A 22,286-nucleotide genomic window follows, 5' to 3' on the forward strand; every position below is an offset into this window, starting at 1 on the left:
ACTGGACCACCAGGGAAGTCCCTACCATGGATATGATTTCTGAACATAAATTATAGTTTGAGCAGTGATTTTGCATCTTGATAGGAATACAAAGGAAATTTCCATATTTCAAAATCCATGTACCTTTGCAAATGAGTTTATGCCAAACCTTCAATTGGAAGTAGTTAAAAGAAAAGCATCATATGGGGGGATATATGTATACTTACAGCTGATTCACTTTGTTATACAACAGAAACTAACACAACATTGTAAAGCAATTATACTCCAATAAAGATATTTAAAAAAGTATCAAGACACTAATAGAATTCTATAAATGTATTCTAAGAGCAATATACTCAATTAAAATCATGCTTGTAGAATGATAACAACATTTGTCAGTACCTACCTATGTGAAAAGACATCTTCAAAGGTGAAATAAGTAAAATCTTATTACAGAATCAACATTAACAGATGAACATTCGTAACCAATTTTGGTGAAAGGGACCCCCAACTTTGCAAATGTTATTCCTGCCACCCTAAGTCCATTCTTATTAGTAGACCTGTGTTACCAAAAATTATAGCCAATTACTATTTTCACCAATAAAAAATCTGTGGAAATTTGTTTTTTCTCTTGTTACGTAAGTACGTACGTAATATCCTCAGTTTGGCCTTTTAGCCCTCAAAGTCTGAAATACTTACTCTATGGTCCTTTACAGAAAAAGGTTTGCTGACCCTGCTGTAGAGTTTAGCTTGCTGTTGGTGAGAGGAGCAGGTCAGTGGCAGCAGGGGAGGTAGAGTCAGAGTGAGGCCATGCTAAGCACGATTCTAGAAGCAGGGGGGAACTAGATATGGATTAAAACGTCAGCTACGTCCTCCCCATTGCCTCTAAATTTACATGGTTTTGGGACTTCCCTGGCGGTCCAGTGGTTAAGACTTCGCCTTCCAACACAGTGGGTGCGGGGTCAATCCCTGGCCAGGGAGCTAAGATCCCACATGCATTGCGGCCAAAGAACCGAAACAGAAAACAGAAGCAATACTGTAACAAATTCAATAAAGACTTAAATTGGTCCATGTCAAAAAAAAAAAAAAAATCTTGGAAAAAAATTTGAAAAAGGACTTCCCTGGTTGCGCAGTGGTTAAGAATCCACCTGCCAGTGCGGGGGACACAGGTTCAATCCCTGGTCTGGGAAGATCCCACACGCCGAGGAGCAACTAAGCCCGCAAGCCACAACTACCGAGCCTGCACTCTAGAGCCTGCGAGCCGCAACTACGGAGCCTGTGCTCCACAACTACTGAAGCCCGTGCACCTAACGCCTGTGCTCCGCGATGAAGAGTAGCCCCGGCTCCCCGCAACTAGAGAAAGCCCGCGCGCAGCAACGAAGACCCAATGCAGCCAAAAATAAATAAAAATAAATAATTCAAAAAATAGATTTATGTAGTTTTTCTAACAGTCATCTCTAATACTCTTCTGTTTATTCAGTTTATTCAAATTCTGCTCACCCTCCTACCCAGAGGAGAGTGAAACACCCAAACAGATAAAGCTATTAAGTGGGACAATTTAGAATAGGATTTAAAGTTTAGCTGGAGGGAATTCCCTGCGGTTAATAGGACTCTGTGTTTTCGCTGCCAAGGGCGTGGGTTCCATCCCTGGTCCTCAGAGGACTAAGATCCCGCAAGCTGAGCGTATAGCCCCAAAAATAAAGTTTAGCCGGAAATTGAGCTGGTAGCAGTTAGCACTTGATTTAACCCCTTAAGAGTGATGTAGGGACCTCCCTGGCGGTCCAGTGGTTAAGACTTCACCTTTCAATGCAGGGGGTGCGGGTTCGATCCCTGGTCAATCCCTGGTCAGGGAGCTAAGATCCCACATGCCTCTTGCGGCCAAAAAACTAAAACAGGACAGAAGCAACATTGTAACAAATTGAATAAAGACTTTAAATATGGTCCACATCAAAAAAATCTTAGAAAAAGAAAAAATGATGTAATTTACTGCATATATTGTTAATCCCTTATGTTATCACTGTTGGTTTAATGGGGCAAGTGATTGAATTTTGATTTCAAGTAGCCTGAATTTTGCTGTTTTAGAATTTTGGAAAGTAAAGATAATCCAGTAAATATTGAAAGTATCATTTGATTTTTTTTAAATGTTTGCATGTATTTGATTTTAAAAGTTTTTAGGGAAAGGTATTAGTTTTATAAAGCAGTTCAGTAATATGATACATTATGATTATATTTGTGTAAAAGTACTGGGAGAAAATTAACCAAAAGTCTAGCATTATTCGTGGTGGGATTAAGGGTGATTTCGCCCTTTTTTAAAAATATATATATATTTTTTAAATTTATTTTTGTTTGGCTGCATTGGGTCTTTATTTCTGCGCGCGGGCTGTCTCTAGTTGCAGTGAGCGGGGGCTACTCTTCGTCCCGGTGCGTGGGCTTCTCATTGCGGTGGCTTCTTTTGTTTTGGAGCACCGGCTCTAGGCGCGCGGGCTCAGTAGTTGTGGCTCGTGGGCTCTAGAGCACAGGCCCAGTAGTTGTGGCTCACGGGCTTAGTTGCTCTGCGGCATGTGGGATCTTCCCGGACCAGGGCTTGAACCCGTGTCCCCTGCATTGGCAGGCAGATTCTTAACCACTGCGCCACCAGGGAAGTCCCCCCTTTTCTACATTTAAAAACTTTTTGTAAGTGGGCATGTTACTTGCACAATGATTCTTTACATTTACAGATAAACCATTAATAGGATAATTAATATGATGTCCTAAAAAGGAGTGAAAGATAACTTTGAAAGTCAGCCCCTGTTGGGACAAACGCAGGCGCTGCTCCTTAGTCAAGGTGAAACTCTGAGCAACCTCAGTGTTCCTCCAACCTTCGTTGATCCTTCTCCTGGGAAGGACGAAGATGTGGCTTTTTCCATCAACTCTTACTGATTCAGGGCCCGAGTGGTTTCTTGACTCATCCTGGCCACAGTAGGTCACTGAGGCCTTGCAATTTGAAGCTAGTCCACATTTATTGTCTTTTATCCTTGAGTGCGGGTATTCCTGGGAGATGGAAGTGTGAAGAATTGAGCTCTGTGGCCCTGTGCGCCCCCCAGATCTTGGAGTGGGGCAGGGGTGGTTGGCGAGTCTTCTCTCCTAACCAGGGATTCCAGGACTTCTTGGTTTTCCTGAGAGCTGGTTGAATTGGAACGAGTAAGTTTCAGCCTATTTTCTTAGATCTTATGCTTTCAAACCTTTAAAATGGAAAGATCGGTTGGAGCTTAATGGAGACAGTTCATTTCCACTGAAAATTTGTTTCATTTCAATCCATGAAAGTAGAAAAGAGTGATTTCTAAGTGCGTTTCTCCTTGCTGTCTGGGCAGTGCATTGCTGGTTAGCACAAGGTTAGAGGGGGACAGGGAGAGTGGGAAGTTCTGACTAAACATTTTGGTTCCCAGGTGGAGGATGGCGCAGTTCTGTTAATGGCTTAAGCAGAAGGTTAGACATTTCTCTCATTGATTATTGTTGGTTGAAAGTGGGTATTCTGCCGGCCTAGACTCAGTCATTTGGCCCCTTCTCTCGTGAGAGGCTTTTCTGCAGGACAGTTCGCCCTGTCTGCAGTTACAAATTTCCTGCACTGTAGTGTTTTTCACCAGGGAATAGGATTAAGCTTCCAGCTCTCAATGTCTGCCTGTGCGCGGCATCATAAAATTGTTGATACCTTTGTAGACTTTGCCTCTTGTGTGACTTCTTGTTACATTCATTCAGCAAACTGTCACTGTACTGGGTTATTACATGCTTGCTGCCAAGGACTTTATAATCTAGTAATAGAGGAAAACATACACATTATTAATATGCAGTGCAGGATAAGGACTATAAGAAATGTCCAGAGAAAGTGCTGTAAAAGCTTAGAGATGCTAACTTAGCTGGAGACAAGGGCAGGAGGGGGAGGATAGGTAGAGGTCAAGGAAAACTTCATGGAAGTGATGGCATCAGAAGATTAATTACCATTGAATTCAGCCTTGAAAGATTTCTACAGGTGAGGAAGGGGACATGAGGAAAGGCAGGGAAGTTAAAGATCTCTTTGCAAGACACCAAGGACTCCAGTGTTACTGGATTCAAGAGAAATGAGGCTGGAAGAGTTCATTGGACCAGATGTGTAGGGCTTGAAATGCCAGGCCGAATAGTTGGTCTTTATCAGTGGCTACTCGTGGAAGCTAAAGGCTTTTAAGAAAGTGAAAATTACATTTGGGTTCTGGGAAGAATGATGAGTACTGTGCAACATAAACTGGACAGGGGAGAGGCCGGATACAAGGAGACCGGTTTATTAAGAGGTACCAAGTGCCTGACCCATGGTGGTGGGAATGGAGATGAAGAGGCTTAGAATGAGGTAATTTGTTGCCTCCATGTCTTTCCTCTGTGACACCTCTGCCAGCTGGAGCCCTTTGGAGCCGTAGCATCTGTAGGTAACACTGTGGACGTGGCTGCCCCAGAGAAGCAGGCTTGCCAGGAACTCTCTCCGAGAGGACAGACTGTGTCCACAGTCACTTCTCTGGACTGCCTCCCTGGGTTTTTACTGAGGCATTGATTACTAAGCAGGCAGATGCCACTCTTAGAGTTGCTAGATTTAGCAAACAAAAATAGAGGATGCCAGGGACTTCCCTGGTGGTCCAGTGGTTAAGACTCCGTGCTCCCAATGCAGGGGGCCTGGGTTCAGTTCCTGGTCAGGGAACTAGATCCCACACGCATGCCTCAAGTAAAGATCCTGCACGTGGCAATGAAGATCCCGTGTGCTGCAACTAGGACCCAGCGCAGCCAAATAAATAAAAGAAGAAACCCAAGCTATGCTTTAAAAAAAAAAAGAGGATGCCAGTTAGATTGAAATTTCAGATAAGGGATAATTTTTTAGTATAAGCATGTCCCACAAAATATTTGATTTATCTGATATTCCAGTTTAACTGGATGTCCTGTATTTAGTCTGTCAGTCCTAACTATCAATACTTCTCATTCTTCCCTGGCCCTGGGATCAGCTTCATCTGCTCCCATTTCCTACCTGTTACCTCCTGAATTAGTCTCCTGTGGGTCAGGAGTCAGGTAGAGTATGTGCTGCGCAGGAGAGATCAGTCTAGCAGTTTGGGGGGTTGGTGTCCCAACTCAGTGCCAGGGTTTGATACTGCCACATGCTGTACCTGTGTACAGTATGCAGGGCAGATTTCTGTCTATAACCAGACAGAGAGGGAGACAGGAAGACCTTACGTTCCAATGTCAGAGGGGCTGTGAGAGGCTCTACGGAGGCTTCCAGGTTTCAGCCCAGTGTCTCAGAATATATCTGCAGCCTGGAGATGATATCCCTGAAATGTGGCTCCTCCCACACCTCACCTCATCCTCATTTCCCTTTTCCAGTTCTACCCCACTCACATTCCACAAAGGCGCTTGGAGCTCTTTGACTTAGGCATACTGTTGCTAAGCTCGTACCGTTCCCTTTGCCTAAAACACCCTTCCCACATTCTTCACCCACAAGTACCTCTCCTTCCCTTTCCCCTTCCTCTGTGCCAGCCTGGGTCAAGGATCCTTCCTCTGGGTTCCCAAAGAGCCCTCTGCAAACCTTCCTCATAACCTTTTCCACAGTTGATTGATTCCACCTGTTACTGGTGTGTCTCCCATGAAAATATGGGCTTCCTAAGGGTAAGGACCTGCTACGTCAGTGTCCTCAGCGCTCACCACCATGCCTGCACCTAGTAGGTGCTCAGTAAATAGGTGCTGAACGAATAGGATGCTGTTTGGGAGCTTCACTGCCCCTTAAACCCCCATCTGTGTTCTTTAGGGAGCGCCCAGCTCCAGCTTCCCCCTGCCCAGTACACACGCCTGGACACTTCTCCGCACTTCAGGGCTGGGAGGATTTGGGGTTTTTTGGCCACGCCACATGGCTTGTGGGATCTTAGTTTCCCCGACCAGGGATTGAACCCGGGCCCTTGGCAATGAAAGCACGGAGTCCTAACCACTGGACTGCCAGGCAATTCCCCTTGTCTGGGAGGATTTTACAGCACTCTCATTAGCGTTAAAGAAAACCTGTCTGGAAAGTCTCAGACCTGGACCTACCTGTCCCCACACCTTCCATATGCCCAGACTGATAAGGCCCTGCATAGCCTGGCATGAGCCAAAGACATGGGCTGGACCCTCTCGCCTGTTTCCCAGGCATTCCAGCTCCAGGTGGCTGCTCTCTCCACCCTCCCTTCTCCACACAACCTTCTGTGCCTTCTAGAACCATCCTCCTCACTGGCATCAAATGCCTTCTATCAAGCCATTTGCTGCCTTCATTGCTAGGGCTTGAAGGAATGAATATAGAGAACTGGGCTGCCTGCTTGTGCCCACCGTGTGTGTGTGTGTGTGTGTGTGTGTGTGTGTGTGTGTGTGTCGGGGGGTGGGGGGGCAGTGGCGGTAAATCTAAGAAACCCTCCACCTGGACACAAAGTGAATGAAAACACGGATGGGTGGTTTGGTTCTGTAAGGGGGTTAAGTGGGTCAGGCCTTCCACTGGGTGGTGTGGGGGGAGGAGCTTCGGGTTGTCTTTTTTTTTTTTTTTTTTTGCGGTACGCGGGCCTCTCACTGTTGTGGCTTCTCCTGTTGCGGAGCACAAGCTCCGGACGCACAGGCTCAGCAGCCATGGCTCATGGGCCCAGCCGCTCCGCAGCATGTGGGATCTTCCCAGATAGGGGCACGAACCCACATCCCCTGCATTGGCAGGGGGACTCCCAACCACTGCGCCACCAAGGGAAGCCCTGTCTTGGTTTTTAGATGCAGAGCAAAGGAGAGAGATGCAGGTTGGGAGGAGGCTGGGAGGACAGACAGAGCCCCCACCCCCAGGTTAGGACAGAGATAGAATACCTCAGCTGCTACAGGTACTCATTTGCAAGACTGTTGTGGGAGGCAAGGCTGAGAGGGAGTCTCTTCAGATGCTTCCAACATGAGCTTCACAAACAGACTTGGGTAATGCTAGGAAGTGTCTCTGGAAGGAGGTCAGCGGACAGGACAGTGATGACCTGTGTCAGTGGTCCGGAAGGACACCTTGTGACCTGGGCTCTCAGCTCTAGAGCAGCAGCCGTCCTGGCCCTTGGCCTTGTGCCCCAGCCCTGCTCCTGAGACAAGTGAGGCCTCCAGGAATTGGCAGGCAGATTGGGCAGCAGAGACCCTTGCAGGAAGTTTAGGAGAGGCTCCTCAAGGTCTGGTGTGCAGCCTTTTCCCTGTGATCAGTGGTTTGGCCTGGGAAACCTCGGGGAGCGCTCAGAGAACAAGCCACTGACGAAGCGCTCCTCTGGTCACCGTGGCAGAGGCAGCTGACCACTGAGGGCCCTTGTGGTCTATGGTTCCTGCCCTTCAGGCTGGCTGGGGACCCGCGTATTAGGAAGGATCCTGATACTGAGGGCCTGCCTTAGCTCTGGGTCTTTTCTGGTGTCTCAGTTGAACTAGCCCCCCCCGAGTAGGGCCCTTGGGGGACTTGGTGGCCAACTTCTTGCTGGGAAACAAGGGACTTACCTCTCCGCTCCTGGCCCACCCTACTCGGGGCTCTCCCTGCAGGTACCTGAAGGAATTCCGCACTGAGCAGTGCCCGCTCTTTGTGCAACACAAATGTACTCAGCATCGGCCCTACACCTGCTTCCACTGGCATTTCGTGAACCAGCGACGCCGCCGGTCCATCCGCCGTCGGGACGGCACCTTCAACTACAGCCCCGACGTCTACTGCACCAAGTACGACGAGGCCACAGGCCTCTGCCCGGAGGGCGACGAGTGAGTGCTGCCCAGCCTGCCCTCAGAGGAGCCCCCTGCCTCCTGGATCAGATGCCCTCACAGTAGTCCAGTCAGAGTCCAAGAAGCCAGCCAGAGACTGCCTTTGGGGACCTGCTGCAGCCTGGCCCACCGTCCTATGGTTTGGACCTGGGTTCAGACCCCGCCATCATCTGGGGGAGACCCCTTCTCCTTTCCCTACTTTTGGGAAGCCCTACACAGGCCTTTCTTCTGCTAAGCCTAAGGGCCACATCTGAACCAAAGTGGCTTCCTGGGCCTTCTTGTCTGGTCCCTTGCAGGTCACAAGGACCCTCTCCCCAGCCCGTACTACCCACTCCATCCCATGCAGTTCCCACCAAGGCTGGCTGTTTAGTGACATACAGCCTCTCTAGTTCCCTTTTTGCTGACCCTAAATATTTTGCCACAAAGCTCTGTGAAGAGACAGGGCATAACACATGACAAACATGAGGTGGCAAACCTGGGAACGTCACTGAGGGAGCACTTACTGACCCTGCCTAACGAGTGTCTCAGCCGTGCGGAGGTGGTGACGGAGGCACTGCAGGGTGTTCTGTGGGTGCACCTCACTGAACCACCCGACCCAGCTCTTCCATTTCTCCCAGGGGTCAAAGGCTTGCTCACCCCTCCCCCCAGCTTCATGAAGCACCCAGGGCCCGAGGGCGTTTGCTTCTCTGAAGACCCCTGACCTAGGCAGTGTTGGTTCTCCCAAGAGTGCCCCCCTCTGGAGCTTCTCTTCAGGACAGCCCAGGGCACTGGCTGAGTAGTCTTTGAGAAGCTGAAGTGGGAATGCCAGGCCTTTCAGGGCCCACTTTGGGCTACAGCACCCACCGGCAGTGGGAGGGTGGCTCTGTTACCTCAGCAGGACTCGTCACTTGCTTGCCTCTTTGACCCACCATCAGTACACCCGCTGGGTCATGAGAAAGCCTTCAGCGGGCAGGGAAGGGCACGGCTGGTAGCCCAGGCTGCAGGGGGCGAAGGTGAGTGACCCCCACCCCTGCTGCTGTGTTTCAGGTGCCCATTCCTGCACAGGACCACAGGGGACACTGAGCGCAGGTACCACCTGCGCTACTATAAGACTGGAATCTGCATCCACGAGACAGACTCAAAAGGCAACTGCACCAAAAACGGCCTGCACTGCGCTTTTGCTCATGGGCCCCATGACCTCCGCTCCCCCGTCTACGACATCAGGTGGGCTGATGGCTGAGGGCCGGGGTGGGGCCTGGCTGCAGACGCGGTGAGTACCACCGACGGAGTGCAGGGCTGGCACTCTGGTTCCTTCCTCCTCATGCCCTCTCCCCGCTCTCTCTGTCCTCTCCTCTCTTCCCAGGGAGCTCCAGGCAATGGAGGCCTTGCAGAACGGCCAGACCACAGTAGAGGGCAGCATAGAGGGCCAGTCGGCTGGGGCCGCAAGCCACGCCATGATAGAAAAAATCCTCAGTGAGGAGCCTCGGTGGCAAGGTAAAGGTGGCCACACAAATGGCCATGCCCCCTCCCACCAGCTGTCTGTCCTCCCCCCTCTCCTCCCCATGGCTGCTCTGAGGACATGGCTCACCACCACCTGTTGCCTTCTCCAGCCCAAGCCACCGCCTCTGCTGGGAGGCACTTGCCCCCTCATCCCACCTCACATCCCGCCAACTGCAGCCCTGGCATCCGGTGGCACTTCTGGGAGAGTCTCCCCAGACACACCTTGCCCTGCTCCCGTCACCCCAGGTGCTCCCTAAATTCCGTCAGGAGGCTTTCACACATACACAGTCGTACACGTATATGAGTACACATAGGTGTATTCTCAACCCTCCTGCGGACGCCCTTTTAACTCTGTGAGCTGTGAGTATCTCCAGTGAGGGACGGCGGCATCCTCCTTACCTCTCTCCCGGGTCTCAGTCTTGGCATTGGCCCACGAGGAGGTGGCCCTGCTCATACCTGTCACAAAAGCCTCAGCTCCTAGACTCCTTCCTAGTGGCTTCTCCTTCCCCTCCCCGCACCCCGCCCCTGCCTCATCCACCTGACCCCTGCCTCTGGCCCCCTGTGCAGAGACCGCTTATGTGCTGGGGAACTATAAGACGGAGCCGTGCAAGAAGCCCCCACGGCTGTGCCGCCAGGGTTATGCCTGTCCCTACTACCACAACAGCAAGGACCGGCGGCGGAGTCCCCGGAAACACAAATACAGGTCCTTTGGCCCAAGCAGGCCAGCCGTGGGAGGGAGGGTGGCAGGGAAGGGATCACTGCAGGGGCTGCTTGCACTGTGCTCTCAGGGAGGCCAGCCCTGGGGATCACAGAATCACAGCACCCAGGTACGAGGGGAGAGAATGGTCAGGATAGCTGAACGATAGGGGGCCTTCCTGGATCCTCCTTTGGCATGAAGTGAGGATCTTGGGTTAGAAGCCCCTCTAGTTCGGGTCCTGAGGGGCGTTTGCAGGGCCCAGCTGTGGTGTGGTTGTAGCCTGGCTCTCCTTGGGCTGCACAGTGCTCGGGGGGAGGACTTGGCTAAAGCGTCCTTCTTGGTGATGCAGCCAGGTTGGGCCAGAGGAGCAAAGCCAGGCTTCTGGCCCCAGGAAGGCCCTCACTCTGCCGCTGATGTTTCCTACTTCTGAGCCTGGCTGTGCAAAGCCGGGAGACCAGAGAGGGGTCCTGAACAGCAGCGATCTCATTGGCTCCCCCAGATCCGCTCTGCGTCCATCTGACCCCACCCTCTTATTTAACCAGGTCATCTCCATGTCCGAACGTAAAACACGGGGACGAGTGGGGTGACCCTGGCAAGTGTGAGAACGGAGACTCCTGCCAGTACTGCCACACCCGCACGGAGCAGCAGTTCCACCCAGAGGTGGGCCTTGGAGCTGGCGCCCGAGCTGCGGCCCTTCGAGGGTTGGGGGTAGCTTAACATATCCTCTTTGGAAAGCAAGGAGGAAGGAAAGGAGGGTCCGGGCCGATGCTGGCAGAATCCATCCTGACACCATCCTGGGAGGGATCTGTAGCCGCAGGCTCCCCCCCGGGCAGTACGTAAAGGAGCCCCACACCCTGATTCGGCAGCTTTCCACACTCACCGAGCAGCCCTTGGCCCCCGGTTTGGTTCCCCAGCCCCCCGATAGGGAGAGCACGCACTGGGCACGGTGACTCGGCCGTTCTGGGCTTTGCACCACTTGTGGTACTTAACGTAGCATCAAGATTTAAAAAATAAGAAATCCCCTTACCGTTGTCCTGTACCATATGAGGGCCTAGGGTACCAGCAGCTTCCCTGGTGCAGCCCCCAGCCCCACGGTGTGGCCTGGGCTCTGTCAGTGCCACAGTCTCACATGTGGTATGTAGAGGCATGTGCTGTCCCTTCCCTTGGTTCCATGGAGGTCAGGACACCCTGAGATAGGCACACGGACGGAAACTACGTGATGTGGGCTACAGACAGCAGGGTAGAAAGTTAGGCCCAGCGTAGATCCCAACCCAGAGTGCTCCAGGGTGGATGGGTGTTGCCTGTGAACTTGGCTCCCTTAATGCCCAGAGTTACATTGGAAGGTCACAGCCCTGGCCAAGATCATGAGTTGAGAGTAGCATGGAGAAGATCCCTTTGTGAGAGCTGGGTCAGGGCTGGTTGGGCCTGTGACCACAGGAGGGGGGTGGTCCCTGGCATGCGGGCGGCAGCGTCTGCTCACTCTGGCTTGAGTAAGCAGTTGGCAGGGAGAGACTTAAGGAAGCGGCATCGGGTGGGGAGGAGAAAGGAGAGATTTCTAAGCTAACCCAGCCATGCTGAAGGCACCCCTGGCTGCCTTTCTCTCTCTGCCCAAGCCTGACCCACCTCTGTTCTGCTCTGCCCTCCAGATCTATAAATCTACCAAGTGCAACGACATGCAGCAGTCGGGCAGCTGTCCCCGAGGACCCTTCTGCGCCTTCGCCCACGTAGACCGTATGCTGTTCCCATTGCCCTGGGGCAGTGCCCTCTCCACCCTCCCCTTCCGTCCCCCCTCCCCCTAAGTTCAGTGTTAGCCAGCAGTGGGCCCCTGTCCCCCCTGGAAGTTCCATTCCCCCACCCCCCCGCCCCACCTCTCTGGAACTGGTCTCAAAACCCTGGAGCTTCCAAGGCCGTGAGACAGCAGGGACTGTGCCCCTGGTTGCACACTCACAGGCCCAGGCAGGGTGAGGCACCCTCGCCGAGCCAACTAGGCAAATCCCAGCAGCCACCCCGTGCCCCACCCATGGCAGACATCACTAACTGAACACAGCACTCTGCCCTGCTGAGAGCAGAGCTGTCCAATCAAAATTTAATGCAACCCCCCTTATGTCATTTTAGATATTTTAGTAACCACATCTAAAAAGAAGAAAAAGAAACAGGTCAATTTTTAATAATATATTTTTATTTAACCCAACATAAAATAATATCATTTAAAATGCAGTCAACATAAAATCAAGATATTTTCCCTTTTTTTTTTCAAACCAAGTCTTTGAAAGCTGGCGTGTACTTGAATAGCTGCAGCACATTCCAGTCCGGACTAGGCACGTTCCGGGTGCTCAGCAGCTGCACGTGGTCCTGGGCTGCGGTGCCGCGCGGTGCCGCTCCAGACCACCACCGCCAGTCTCAGAGACGGGTTTGAGTTACAACCTGTGTCTACCCCAGGCCACTCTGTTTGTCCTTAACCTCTTTCTAGCCTTAGGCCTTATCTCTGGGATTAGAGTGAAAAATAAACTGAGGCCCCAGGGAGGGGCAAGCACACATGTGGCTCAGAGGTGGGCCCAGCCAAGGCAGCACAGAGAAGCAATGAATGGCCCAAGCTTTGGAGGCGTGTGGATTGGGGTTCAAATCCCAGCTCTTCTGTTTCCTAGCTCAGCCCCCTTGGGAGATATACCTTACCTCTCTGAGCCTCAGTTTCCTTATCTGTAAAATGGAGACCATGGTATCACTTCTGTCTTCCAGTCATTGTGAAGATTTATGATTAATACAAATTGCCTGGCACATAGTAAGTGCACAGCACGTGATACTGATAGAAACAGAAGCCTTCCCTTTATACATAGGGCGATGCATGCGCTCCTTTAAAAGAGACCCAGATGCATTTTTGGAGGGACAGAGCTGGCTCAGGAGCCTGCTGACACCCTGCCCCTGTCTCTTGCAGAGCCACCCCTCAGTGACGACCTGCAGCCTTCCTCAGCTGTGTCCAGCCCCACCCAGCCAGGTCCTGTCTTGTACATGCCATCTGCTGCCGGAGACTCGGTGCCCGTGAGCCCTTCCAGCCCGCATGCCCCTGACCTCAGCGCTGTACGTGCCTGTCCAGGGGGTGGGGTGGGTACCATGCCTGCCCAGAGCCAACGCCTGCCTCTCGTGCCCTGTGCTTGGGGAGGAGGCCTCCGCCCAAGGGTGCTGCCCTTTCTGCCCCAGGGTTCTTCTCTCTGTCAAAAGCTGATAGTGGCTGGAGTGGTGTCCCCAGAGCCCTGCGATCAGCCTGGGTAGAGCTGATCACAGGTAGTAGAAGGGACAAAGCCTGTCTGCCCCCCAACACACAGCTTCCACATGGGGTTCTGGGTCCTGGGTGGTGGTTGCTGCCCCCTGGCCAGTTAAAAAGGAACTGAGCCCCTTGATGAAGGGTCTCCCTCCCACGCAGGGACGGAGAATGGGCCGTGCCGCAGCCTGCATTTTGCCCACCAGCCTGCTCTCTTCCTTCTCTGCAGCTCCTCTGTAGAAACAGCAGCCTCGGCAGCCCATCTAACCTCTGTGGCTCCCCACCGGGCTCCATCAGGAAGCCCCCGAATCTGGAAGGCATTGTCTTCCCTGGGGAGTCCGGCCTCGCCCCTGGCAGTTATAAGAAGGCTCCTGGCTTCGAGAGGGAAGACCAGGTGGGAGCTGAGTACCTGAAAACTTTGAAATGCCAGGTAAGGGATGAGGGGGCAGCCCAGTGAGGTTAGCATGGGCTAACCTGCATGCGGCAAGAGAAGACCTGGAGGGTGTCCTGGCCCAGCTATGGGGAATGTGGCTGGGAGATAGGAAGCCCCTGTTCCCAGCCTCTTCAAGACTGAGCAGAGCGGGTGAGGCCATCCCATTTTACAGATGAAGACAGGCAGGTTAGAGGCTGAGCACCTCACCCAGTGTCAGAGCCAGTTAATAGAGGCGAAAGGGTTACTATTCCATCTTCTGACCCCACGTCCGGACTTTGCCCTGCCCTGTGCTGCCTTGATGGGGCAGCAGGGCCTTGGGGAGCAGGACAAGGGGTGTGGAACTGGCTTATCTGTGACTTGGAGTCACAGGGAGGAGAGGAGCAGCTCCCCGGGTTCCCAGGGTAGGGAAGGAGGGTGCGTGTGTGTGAAGGGGGACTGTACAACAGGTGTCTGGTGCCTCCTTCCCCCTCAGTGAGCCATGGCAAGTTGATGCTTAGGAGGACTCATGGGCTCAGGGTCCTTCCCTAGCACCACATTCATCTCCTGCTCCCTGACTTTTCTCTCAGGCCAAGTTAAAACCCCACTCACTAGAGCCCAGGAGTCAAGAGCAGCCTCTGCTTCAGCCCAAACAGGTAAAGAGCCCTCAGCCCCCTTTCTCCCCTTCTGGCACCTGCTGTGGACAGGACAGGCCCAGAACCCCAGGAGGCTTCTTCGGGGAGCACGGGGCACTGCTTTCTCTACAAACTGAGGGCAGGATTAAGGTGGGGCCTCAGCCCCAAATTCAGAGAGGGTGGGAGTCAGGCCCTTGAGCCCCTCATCTCCGGACTCACTCATTAGCCAGTCAAAAAAAATATTAAACATCTGTCCTTGCACTGAACTTGCTTCTCCCTTCCCCTACTGCAGAACTTTAGGGATGAGTAGGCCCTGCAGCCTCCAAGCCACACCTGTCCAACTCCAGCCTCCCAACAAGGTGTTGAGGGCAACCAGGCGAGAGCTGGGATGCACCCTTCCCTTCTGCCCTAGCCAGCCCCTGCCTCCAGCCCCCATCCGTGGGCAGCCATCCCACTATGTCTCTTCTTCACTCTCTCGTTGCAGGATATGCTGGGCATCCTCCCTGTGGGCAGCCCCCTGACCTCAAGCATCTCTTCTAGTATCACCTCCAGCCTAGCAGCTACTCCCCCTAGCCCCGCCGGCACCAGCAGTGTTCCTGGCATGAATGCAAATGCTCTGCCCTTCTACCCCACCAGCGACACGGTAGAGTCGGTCATAGGTAATTGGGCCATTTCTGTTGCTAAGTCTAGGAGCAGGTCTGGAGTCGGAGATACTAGGACTCTGGAGTGAGACTCAAACCAGCATACTGGTCACTTTAGACATCTGTCTTGGGAGAGTCAGAGGGTGGGCATTCTGAGCCCTTTGACCTAAATGGAACATGAGCCCAAGGTGTAGGGCCAAGACTAGCCTTTATAGCCAATTAGCCCTCCAGTTTGCTCTTCTGTGCAGATTAGAAAGAGATGCCTCTTCCCATGGGTCTGGGCAGTCTCATTCCACGACATACGTCATTCAACCCCAGCTAGGTATCCTTGTGAAAAACCTGCACAGCTGTCCTTAGAGTTCCTGGTCATCAGAAGCCACTGCCCTTCTCTTTCAGCAGTCATTTATGGGTGCCACTTTGTGCTAGGTCCTACTGCAGGCACTGGGGTGACAGAGATGAAGACATACTGTTCCTGCCCTCCCAGTCCAGTTCCTCAGAGCGCAGTGGACATTTGTTGGGCAACTACTGTACACTAGCCACTGAGGGTCCAGAGACCTGCCTGCCCTCAGTGAGCTCAGGGGTGAGACATACAAGCTGTAACGTCAGGGGACAAGACCTCTGTCAGCTGGATTAGAACTCATTTCCCCCGGGTGTATCGAAGAAGGCTTCTGAAAGGAGAGCCATTTGAGCGGGACTTGGCTAGGGGATCGGTGTTAGCAGAGGGGCAGCCCAGACACAAGCAGAGGCTTGAGCGAGCACAGCTCCAGTGGGACTGAGCTCGAAGATGAGGCAGGGGCAGGAGTAGAGGCAGTAAAGGGCAGGTGGGTCCAGGAGGTGAGGCCTGGAACCTCGGGACTGTGTGGGCCCTCGGGAGGCTGGGAGGCTCACACTCCAGTCACTCTGTCTCTAGAGTCTGCCCTGGATGACCTGGACCTGAACGAGTTTGGGGTAGCTGCCCTAGAGAAGACTTTCGATAACAGCACGGTGCCCCACCCAGGCAGCATCACAATCGGTACTGGGCATGGGTGGGCAGGATGGCTTGGGAGGGCCCCTGGGGTCCAGCCTGGCCCGGGGGTGGGCAGACGAGCCACGCCCTGCTCAGTGTGGCCCCGCGTGGCTTGCCCGGCCCTCACTCGGCCACGCCCCTCACTCGGCCACGCCCCTCACTCGGCCACGCCCCTCACTTGGCCACGCTCCTGGGCCTCTCTTGCAGGCGGCAGTTTGCTGCAGAGCTCCGCACCTGTGAACATCCCTGGCTCCTTGAGCAGCTCTGCTTCCTTCCACTCAGCATCCCCGTCCCCTCCTGTCAGCCTCTCCTCGCATTTCCTGCAGCAGCCCCAGGGCCACCTGAGCCAGTCAGAAAACACATTTTTGGGGACGTCAGCATCACATGGATCTTTGGGTAAGAGGGGGTATGGCTCTCTAAGGCCTGGGGCAGGAATCTGGGCTTTTGGAAAGTGCCTTTGGCCATTTTGTCCACGGCTAGAGGCAGTGCAGAGTGGAGGTTAGAGTAGGGGCTCTGGGCACGGAGGCGAGTCAGGCCCCGGTTCCACGATTCTCTGAGGTGTGTGAACCTGGACAAGTGACTTAGCCTCTCTGTCTTAGTTTCCTCTGTGAAATGGGTACAATGGCAGCACCCACCTCGTGTGGTGGTTGTGAGGCTTAAAGGAAATAACATGAGTGAAGTGCTAGGCCCCGGGCCAGTGCACAGTGAGAAGTGTGGCCTGAGAGTTGCCAGGGTCTAGGTCTGCTCTCCGTGCCAGTGTGGCGGCTCTGTCTAGTCACCCAGAGCTCCTCGGGGCCAAGGGAGAGGTCTGAACAGGCTTGGCCGTGGCGCAGGGCGGCCTCCCTGTCCAGCAGAAACACCAAGCGGACCCAGCTGTAGCTCCAAAGGCTGTTGGCTGAACCCAGCGTTAGAGACGTGTGGACCAGGGGCTCTGGAGGGCACGTCAGAGCAGAGGGTCCAGAAGCGTGGGTGGAGACATGCGTGTGTGCGTGGGGCCAGTGCGAACGTCTGCTGAAGTAACAGACGTAAAGCAGCAGACGCCCAACCTGCTGCCTCTCATTCAGCAGCAGCTGCTACTCTTACTTCCCCCTCCCCCAGCAGCTGTTCAAGGAGACCAGAAACACCCTCCCTGAGGGTGCTGGCCATCCTGGTCACACTGAGCCTGAGCCTCTGAGCTGCCCTTTGACATTCTGAGCAGCTTTGGGTCCTTCCCTAATGTCTCTGAAGATGAGTGCAGCACCTTCACCGCTGGTGTTGATGCTGCCGGCTCAGGTGCCCCTTCACCGCTGGTGTTGATGCTGCCGGCTCAGGTGCCCCTTCACCGCTGGTGGTGATGCTGCCGGCTCAGGTGCTTGCTGTTACATTTGTCGGCTTGCCCGTATTCTGGAGGTATCTTGACTGCAGCCCTATTACTGGCCACGCATTCCTTCCTTCCGCACATAGTTACGGATACAAGGTGAGCTCAGCAGTCCCTGCTGGCATGGAGCCACGGTCTCTCGGGAGAGGCAGAGGCGCCCAGGCATTACATCATGCTTAGAGACCATCACTGTCGTGTGGAGGCAACAGGCTGGGTGCTGCGATTCAGAATAATAGAGGGACCTAACCTGGGTGGGGCTCCCCGAGGAAGTGGCGCCTCTCCACGAGCGGAAGTGCCACCCGGGCGGGAGGAGAAGCACAGGTGGAGCTTGCTCCTGGCCAGGGCTGCCTCAGCAGGGATCCCAAGTTCTCGCCTCCAGGACAGGGCGGAGAGCCTCGCATCTCCATACAGGATGACGTTGGTCATGTAGGTGCACTTGTGTTGCTTGGAGGACAGACTCTCTTAAATCCGTTTGGTTCCAGAACATCCTGGCTGGATTAGTGGGAAAGGGAGCAAGAAAGAAGTCATTAGAATGATATGTGTGGGCAGAATGAGGCCAGAGGTGGATATGGGTCTCCCTCAGAAGACAGGGGCCGTCCTGGGGGGCCACAGAGCAGGGGCACGTGGTGTTAGTTAAACATCTGCTGAATGAGTGGGTGAAGGGGGCGGTGGATGAGCACACAGCTTAGCTGTTTGCAAAGAGTAGGCCTTTGGAGCCGGACGCCCTGGCTGTGTCCTGGCTCTACCATGTAACTGTTTTTGTGATTCCTGGCAACATGTTTTATGTCCGTTTCCTCACTGTAAACAAGGGGGATGGACCAAGGGCTCCCTGTGCTCTTCCGGCTCCAGCTCTGCCATCATCTGAGGCTCTTGACCAAGTCTTTTTTCCTGAATCTCCTCCTGGGCCTCACATCAGGGTGCAAGAAGGCTCCCCTTTCTCTAGGCTGAAAGTGAAGTTGGGCTCGCAAATTGCCACATTCCCAGACTGCTCTCCCTACAGCACTTCCCAAGTCCCCTGAATCACCTCGTGAGGCAAGTGATGGGAGCCCCACTTTACAGACGGGGATGCTGAGACTCGGAAGTTAAATAGCAGCTGATGAGTAACAGGTGGCGCCTGCGCATCCCTGTGAAATTCCCCAGCCTGACATTGCTGGAGCCTTGCACAGCCAGCCCCTGGAGGCCCCCAGGCAGGGCTGGACAGGGCGGGGGGCCAGGCCCAAGCCCAAAGCTCTTCGGAGCTCTGATGTTCCTCCCCTTCCTGGGGCAGGTCTGAATGGGATGAATAGCAGCATCTGGGAGCATTTTGCCTCTGGAAGCTTCTCCCCGGGCACTTCCCCTGCCTTCCTGTCAGGGCCCGGGGCTGCCGAGCTGGCCCGGCTTCGGCAAGAGCTAGATGAAGCCAACGGCACCATCAAGCAGTGGGAGGAGTCCTGGAAGCAGGCAAGACAGGTACTGGCCCCGCCCACCCGCCTTTCCCGGGGCCTGTGGCATCTAGCCCAAGCCCGTCTTACACAGAGTGGGCACAGGGGCTGGGGGAGGCCAGGGGTCCTGGGGAACAGAGCAGAAACTCCGTTCGGCTTATTCTCTCCCCCTGTGGAAAAACTTGCCTTGCCGGTCAGGACCCTGGGGTGGCTGGTATCCCAGGCCTGGAATTCCCTCTGTGAGCTGCTTATGTGGTCTGGGCCCATAGCACTGCTTGCTTCTGCCCAGAAGCCCTGACTCTCCAGGGCTCTAGGTCCAGGGTTCTAGGTTCTGAGATGGGCCTTATGTCCAGCCACAGCATGGCTGCCCCTGGAGGTGCTGGCCAGCTCTGCCTGGTGCTCCCCTGCTGTGCTGGGCGCAGCCCCTTTCCCTGCCCACAGAGGGTCTCTTGCAGGTCCTGAAACCTCTCCTCTCTGCAGGCAGCATCAGCCCTCCTCCCTGCCCCACTTCCCAGACACCTGACCCAGCTCCCCCGCAGGCCCCGCAGCCACAGTGGCCCACACGGGCTCCCAGAGATGCACTCTCGGGGTGGGGGGCAAGGGCAGGGGGGCTATCATGACAAGGTGCTGCGTGTTGGGCCCATAGGCTTGTGATGCCTGGAAGAAGGAGGCAGAGGAGGCCGGGGAGCGGGCCAGCGCGGCAGGCGCTGAGTGCGAGCTGGCCCGGGAGCAGCGAGATGCACTGGAGGTGCAGGTGAAGAAACTACAGGAGGAGCTGGAGCGGCTGCACTCGGCCCCCGACCCGCAGGCCCTGCCCACCTTCCCCGACCTGGAAGCCCTCTCACTCTCCACCCTCTACTCTCTCCAGAAGCAGCTGCGGGCTCACTTGGAGCAAGTGGACAAGGTCAGCTTAGGAGGTTGGGGAGCACAGGGTGGGGAGGTACAGTGGGCTCAGCCAGTGCTTGGACTTGGATGGGTCCCTGCTGCTCCAGGGATGGCCACCCTCCTAAGAGCCTCTGTCCCCGCTGAGCTCACACAAAATGCCAGCCTGCTGGAGAGGAGCTCGGAATAGAAAGTCACTCACTGGGGCGGTGGGAAACCTGGAGGTAGATGGGCACCAGGGCCCACCCCTGGCACTTTCGAGGGCAGGCACTGAGCTGAGCTGCATTAGTACGCCTGGGCCCTAAGTTTCATCCTGACCACTTCTCTTCCTGTGAGCTCTGCACACGCCAGCAGACATTCCAGAATGGTTAGTCCCCAGGGCTCCTGTCTGCATTCCTCGGTGCCCTTCTGGGTCCCCAGGGGAGTGCGGCACAGTGGGAAGAGTATACTTCCCTTCGTTGGGCAGCCGTGTCACCTCGGGCCTGTCACTACCCTCTCCAGACCCCACAGTTCTCACTGGGGACCTAGGGTCATTATAAGGTCAAACGAGACGAGGCAGAAGCCTTTGTGCGAGGGAAAGCCTGTCCGGCTGGAGCTGTAGAGCGGCGCTGGCCCTCCCCACTCCCCCACGCACAGCCCCTACTCAGCCCCACTTGGCCTTGCAGCTGAAAGCAGAGATGAGGCGCCTTGAGGTGATCAGCCAGCCCCCTGACCCTGCCCTCCTCCTTATCAGCTGGGGCCTGTAAGCACACTGTCGAGTTTCCTCATCCCAAGGGGCTAGTGAGAGTTGGGGGAGCTCTTTGTCTGACATGGGGCTGGGCCAGTGACCGTGATGTCCCTTTCCCCGCAGGCCGTGTTCCACATGCAGTCGGTGAAATGCCTTAAGTGTCAGGAGCAGAACCGAGCGGTGCTGCCGTGCCAACACGCCGTGCTGTGTGAGCTCTGTGCCGAGGGCAGTGAGTGCCCCGTCTGCCAGCCAGGCCGGGCCCACGCCCTCCAGTCGTGACCCTGCAGGCCTGGCCCCGGCCTGGCTCAGATCTTCTCCCCTAGGACTTTTTAAAGTATATATATGTATGTATGTATGTATGTATGTATGTATGTATGTATGTATGTATATGATTATGTATACATTTCTGTATGTGTGTAGGTGTGCGTGGGCGGCCAGTGTGTGAACAGTGTCTGTGTGTATATCTATACGTGGATATAGACACACACTTTAAACAGACTCACCAAGCACTTTTTAAGAGAAAAAACTATTTTGCAGTCCACCCTCTGCCCGCTCCCTACCTTTCCCACTGCAGAGACAGAGGCCCCTCTTCTCCCACCAGCCTTTTGGCAGGGAATCTGTTTCAGCCTCTTTTTTTATGTAGGAACTAACTATTTTTAACTTCTTTCTGGGGCCTGAGCAGGGAAGGGTGGAAAGCTAGAAGGGGCCAAGGGGAAGGGACAAGCCTTCAGGGCAGGCCCTGTTCACCCCACTTCCCCAGGCCAGGGCGAGAGCCAGGGGTGTGGAGGACCTGGGCCCAGGCCTGGTTCCCAGCTGTGAGGCTTGAGCGCGGGGGATCCAAGCCCGCCGAGCTCTAGGGTTACCAAGCGCGTGTTTAGTCCAGGCTGGCGGGCCAAAGCCGTGGGGCCAGCCCCACTCCCAACCCTGGGCCCTTGCAGCTCCTCGAGGGGCAAAGCCCAGGCCTTTTACCCCTCAGGTACCTGAGGCCGGGGGTGTACCCCAGTCCTCCCCCCACCTCCGGGCTCCTAGAGCAGCCTCCCTGGCCCCAGGGCGACCTACCAGGCTGGCACTGCCCTCTCCATCACCCCCCAGCTGCCCTCAGCTGTCTCCCCTCTGCACAGCCCTCCGTGCTGTCCACCCCTCCCTCTGGCAGCTAGCAGGGCAATAGGTGGGGAGGAGCTGCGGACTGTGAGGACCAAGGTGGGGCTCAGGCCCCGCCCTCCTCCCCAGGAGGGGCTCCGTATGCATTCCTTGGTGCTCTCTGAGTGCAGCTGACGTCCTGCCCGTTTGGAGCAGACGCCTGTGTGCATGTGTGTGCGTGCCTGTCCGATGTATATTGTGTCTTAGCTTCCATTTTTAAAATTGTTCTGTACAGAGAGATGCAGCAGGGGGTGGGAGGGCAGAGTGGGCAGAGGGAGGCCACCCCACTCCCAGCACTGGGGGTCTGGGGTGGGAGCAAGAGGGCTGCAAAGGGTCTGGCCCGGCCCAGGCGCCCCCTTGGGCTCAGCACGAAAGGGCTTTCAACGAATTAAGTGAAAACTTTTTTACAAAAACGCAAAAATCAAAGCTCCAAACGTATTGGAAATAAAATATGAACTTGCGGTGGTAGCTTGTTTATGTCGGGGTGAGGGACAGTTGGGCCCTAAAGGAGGGCCTCTGCCAACCCAACCCAGGAGGGAGTTGGGCCCTAAAGGAGGGCCTCAGCCAGCCCAGCCCAGGTTTCAGCCATGGGAAAGGCTCGTGCCTGACCCCTGAGGTGTGGCTAGATAGCTGAAGAGGCCTTGAGGCACTCTGGGCCCATCCAGGCCCAAAGGCTGCTCCAGGCTCCTAGACGGAGCTTGAGTGTTCTGACGCAGGCCTGCTGGGGTTGATGGGATGGGGACCTTTAGCCCTGGACCCAGAGACCTCCCAGGCCCTAGGGCTCTTCAGAGCTCTATCGTCAGATGCAACTGGTATACTTAATGTTTTCCAAAAGACAACAAGGCCCCTACTAGCTTCTCAGAGGAAGAGACAGTGCCTGCTCATAAAAGCATCGAGGGCCTGCC

General features: G+C 54.8%; 1 protein-coding gene across 5 annotated transcripts in view; it reads left to right on the forward strand.

The window, feature by feature from the left end:
* UNK (unk zinc finger) overlaps nucleotides 1-21,842 on the forward strand; it is a 34,029-nt gene extending 12,187 nt beyond the window's left edge. For 4 of the 5 annotated variants that reach the window (XM_027080708.1, XM_027080704.1, XM_027080706.1 and 1 more), the window contains 15 exons: nucleotides 7,522-7,731; nucleotides 8,758-8,934; nucleotides 9,074-9,204; nucleotides 9,778-9,913; nucleotides 10,450-10,567; nucleotides 11,554-11,638; nucleotides 12,840-12,982; nucleotides 13,393-13,593; nucleotides 14,163-14,228; nucleotides 14,692-14,866; nucleotides 15,759-15,860; nucleotides 16,062-16,250; nucleotides 18,479-18,660; nucleotides 19,279-19,536; nucleotides 20,365-21,842. In XM_027080708.1, the coding sequence (XP_026936509.1) occupies nucleotides 7,522-7,731; nucleotides 8,758-8,934; nucleotides 9,074-9,204; nucleotides 9,778-9,913; nucleotides 10,450-10,567; nucleotides 11,554-11,638; nucleotides 12,840-12,982; nucleotides 13,393-13,593; nucleotides 14,163-14,228; nucleotides 14,692-14,866; nucleotides 15,759-15,860; nucleotides 16,062-16,250; nucleotides 18,479-18,660; nucleotides 19,279-19,536; nucleotides 20,365-20,520 (2,329 nt within the window). In that variant the 3' untranslated portion in view covers nucleotides 20,521-21,842. The remainder of the gene's footprint in view (nucleotides 1-7,521; nucleotides 7,732-8,757; nucleotides 8,935-9,073; nucleotides 9,205-9,777; nucleotides 9,914-10,449; nucleotides 10,568-11,553; nucleotides 11,639-12,839; nucleotides 12,983-13,392; nucleotides 13,594-14,162; nucleotides 14,229-14,691; nucleotides 14,867-15,758; nucleotides 15,861-16,061; nucleotides 16,251-18,478; nucleotides 18,661-19,278; nucleotides 19,537-20,364) is intronic. The other variant, XM_027080707.1, reaches the window with a different exon arrangement.
* The last annotated feature ends 444 nt before the right edge of the window (nucleotides 21,843-22,286 follow it).

The sequence above is a fragment of the Aethalodelphis obliquidens genome, unplaced genomic scaffold, assembly GCF_003676395.1.
Source record: "Aethalodelphis obliquidens isolate GAN/ISIS:26980383/991018 unplaced genomic scaffold, ASM367639v1 scaffold44, whole genome shotgun sequence".
NCBI classification, from domain to species: Eukaryota; Metazoa; Chordata; class Mammalia; order Artiodactyla; family Delphinidae; genus Aethalodelphis; species Aethalodelphis obliquidens.